Below are 3,833 nucleotides of genomic sequence, written 5' to 3'. Positions count from 1 at the left end.
AGAAGTTAAAATAGGAGAGTTTTATTTGGACATGAAGATCGAGAATACTGCCTGCGAATAAATGTTTGATGAATGCAGCACCTGACTTATATCAAGTATTCCATTATTATTCAAGGGAACGAAAGGGACACTCACAGTTCCCACCCAAGATATGTCCAGAATGCAACCTTTCAGTTATGCCCCCTCTGATGGAAACACTGAAAGGGGAAGGAAAAGAGGAAGGGGAGGAGGAGGAGGAGTGAGGGATAGACGCAAGACTATCTGATGTCTCTTAGTACCTGCAAGCATAATTCTGCTTGACAATGTGGCTACCTCCTCCATTTGACACAGTCAGTCAGTTATAAATAGATTGCACCAAGGCGGAGGTGAACAACAGCGTTTTGCTATTGCTTGGGCGCTGTGATTAAAAATAGCATTCCTCTTATTCTTTGGTTAGTAGCTTCAGTTCTCTCGCTCTGCCTCTCTCCCTACCTCGAAGAGTCGTGCATGAGTGAGTGGGCAAAAGTGCTTACTGGTGCAAGAGGGCTGTGCATCACATCCACAAGCATCACGTTGAGTGTAGACATAACATCAAGCAAAAGAGGAGGAAACGCTGAAACAAGATCTTCCAGATGGAGCAAATACCAGTTGGGAAGACTACAGCGGTAAGAAATCAACCTGTTAGAAGTTCATCCTCGCAGTGTAAAATGCTTTAAACGGTTAAGCACCTTCTCACACCCTTCCCTTTCTATTCCTCCTCCCAACCCTCCTAAGCAGCCAACGAGAGCAATACTGAGATTCCTGACACGTTCACTGCGCAACGACACAAATACGTGACACGTATTCTCTGTCCATTTTTAGTGATGCAAATGTGGAGAAAAGGAGGAACTACAATGAATAGGACAACTGACAATATAAAGTGGCTGACATTGTCCACCTCCGCAGAGGAAGTTGGAAGCAAAAAAGGTCCCATTAACAGGGGACGAAACACTGAGAAAATCCTTCAGTGGATTCTGTGATTAGACAGGCTTTTCCATGAAGTGGCTTTGCTGTTGAACACCATTCTATCTGATGCATTGCTGGTCACATAAACTCTGGCAGGAAGGGGAAAACACAAAGAAAAATCCTCATGTTTGCAATTAAAAATACTCCCATCACAAAATGTCTCTTGAATGCTCATTGCGATAACAGCATGGATTGGGAGGAAGAAGAAGGGACTAGAATGTGGATTGGGGGTGGAACTGTAGGTAAGTGAGACTAAATGGGAGTAGATGGGGCAAGGAGTCTGCAGCACTGTTGTCGAGTAAGACTGTCTTTGATTAGTTCATATTTGCAGCCAGCAAAGGGAAGTTACCCTGCGTACTTCCCAAAGGACAGTGGCAGCGGAGTTGGCCAAGCAGTAGCCTTCTCATCAAATTAACCGCACTTTCCACCTCGCCTCACTTCACCCCACCTCCATCTCCGCCTCGGCTGCCAGACTGCTAATAAGCCACCGAAAGTAGCGCTTCAACTGATTTGGAAAGTCGTGTGATCTACTCACGTTATTTAACTAGCACGTGGGCACAGCAGCGCAGTCAAGCCGGCGCCTTGCACAGAATGTTTAATCGCAAACCATCTTGCTTTGCAAACATCAACTCGCCCATGCACGTAGATCCGAGATGGCTAAATCAAACAGCCTCTAATCTCATCCTCCTGCACACAAATCTGGCCTCTTAGGAAGGTTCACACAAGGCTCAACTTCTAAGTTTTCCTCCAGTTCAAATGCTTTTAAGTGTCCAACCTGACAGCTACGGTGAATGAAAGAGCACAAACATACTCACTACCAGCATCACCCATGCGTCACACATGCATGCCATGCGTACTTCATCTGGCTATGCTGAATGCTGGTTGAAGTAAATCGTATAAGGCAGAGATTGGTTGGATATGAAAGAGAAAGAGCTAAGAGTGGATGTAAAATGATGCCCTTGACCTGGTGGCGCCCAGCTTACAAAAGTCCTACCTTGAATTTCTCGTCCTATTAACAATGAGGTCCCCGATATATACTACCTGCAAGCATGAAGTAGACTATTGTTTTAACCACCCCAAATTTCTCCAAAAATTTGGTCACCCAAGGCAATAAAGCCCGCATTGCATTTGCAGTGAAAAATTGCTCTAAAAAACCCGATGATTATTAGCAAAAATGCAGTGAAAAGAAAAGAAATGGAGAAATAAGGCAAATTTACTTTTAATCTCAAATTGGCCTATTGCATAAACCCCATTTCTGGATGGATTTAGGGTGTGGCCTCACCTGTTACCCAATTTTTTTACCTTCACCGTTACTACTTACACATCCAACCACCTGCACAATATACGTGACATCGGCCACTAAGAAAAAGAAGCGGAGGCAGAACGAAACCATTAAAGCCGACGTTTATTTTCATCCAACATTGGCAGGAATAGCATTTAAAAGTGGCAGTTATTGAGTCTCTAGATGATGTTCTCATTGTCATTTTCCTCCTTGGTGATCCGTTGACAAGCATTTCCCATTTCTGTGGAACAAAAGCCTTGTTGGAATTCACACTTACAACTGCATTGTTTGCAAGAAGCACTACTTCTCATTCTCCACCTTCGGGAACAGCCACTTGCTCTACTACTCATTCAGTTGGACAGATGATCCCGTCTGCTATACCAACGCAATAACTCTACCCACCCTCAAAATTACACGGAAGATAATTTACATGCTTCAGCAGATGAGGATGTGACACTGGGAATAGGGAAAGAGTGAGGCAAATAGAGAGGGAGGTGTCACCTCAACAATGCCCTCATTCTGTGTGTATCCCCGGTGTCTCTTTGCAGGTTTATAAGTAATTTTTTTACCACTTGGAAATCGTACGTGAAGTACATTCGACAACTGGCAAATAGGGCTGAGATGAGAAACATGCATATGTTTCCCCCTAGATTACCTATTCTTTTGCATCGAAACTATGTCTAACACAATGGATTCTGGTCAGACAAGTGATGGCAGATTGTCTCTGCCCTTTTGCCACTCCCACATATCATATTTGACTTCCGAAAGATAGTTGTAAATTGCCGTTAATTATTTTTTCGACCCATTAGAACAAAATCGTCTGTAAGGCAAGGAACCAATTCGTTTTAACCGCATTCGCCACCACCGCCTGTCCCATAGCCTAGGAGACACCATCACTTCCCAAAGAGAAGACAACTCCTGACCGCCTTTCTACACCTGCCCACAAAAAAAACCTCTTTTGTAAGATCTCTCAGTACTACACCACCTGATGTCTCCCCTTCAGCCAATCCTCCCTACTCAAGGGACTGAAATCAGATGTGAAATTGAAAAAACGAAAATTTTGCAATGATGGCAAAGACGGTGGTTATTGCCTTCCTTCTCTCTGCCAATGTCTGGAAACAGTTTCATCCGCCTAACCGGACTTTTGCATATTAGCACTATTTTGTCCTTTTTGAAAAAAAATTTACACTTGGAAGGACAAATAGCCCTCTGGCGAATCGAGAGGCGATAACGTGACAATAAATGTTTCTGTCTAGCCAAATGCTCTCCTGACCTACAGAACGAAAAACTATTATACTGGAATGAAATTGGTTGCAGATGGTACTAGAGGGAAGGGTAGGTAAAAATAACCATCTTTCCTACCCCACTTATAGTCAACAGGTGGATCTGCCTGCCTACCTGTCTGTGTCTGTCTGTCTGGGCAAAATCACCCACCTCGTTGAGTCCGCTAAGACTGGGCACCAGAGCTCAAAAGCTCTCTCCCTAATGCGAGAAAATCACACCACTCCCGATAGCAATCATTACAAACTAATAAGGAGAAGAAGTCGTGAAATAAGAGAAGTCAGAA

The 3,833-nt window shown here is 43.9% G+C and overlaps 1 protein-coding gene across 1 annotated transcript in view; it reads left to right on the top strand. All coding sequences in view use genetic code 11, as the record gives it.

Annotated features, from left to right (window-relative positions):
- Window positions 1-2,658, top strand: part of EGR_10179 (hypothetical protein) — a gene marked incomplete at both ends in the record, with an annotated part of 6,418 nt that extends 3,760 nt beyond the window's left edge. Inside the window, 2 exons of the mRNA XM_024499428.1 lie at window positions 1,081-1,222; window positions 2,419-2,658. Of these exons, the coding sequence (XP_024346167.1) occupies window positions 1,081-1,222; window positions 2,419-2,658 (382 nt within the window). The remainder of the gene's footprint in view (window positions 1-1,080; window positions 1,223-2,418) is intronic.
- Window positions 2,659-3,833: the final 1,175 nt, after the last annotated feature.

Source organism: Echinococcus granulosus, assembly GCF_000524195.1.
Source record: "Echinococcus granulosus chromosome Unknown EG_S00196, whole genome shotgun sequence".
In the NCBI taxonomy this organism is placed as follows: Eukaryota; Metazoa; Platyhelminthes; class Cestoda; order Cyclophyllidea; family Taeniidae; genus Echinococcus; species Echinococcus granulosus.
This window is presented reverse-complemented; position numbering and strand designations above follow the sequence as displayed.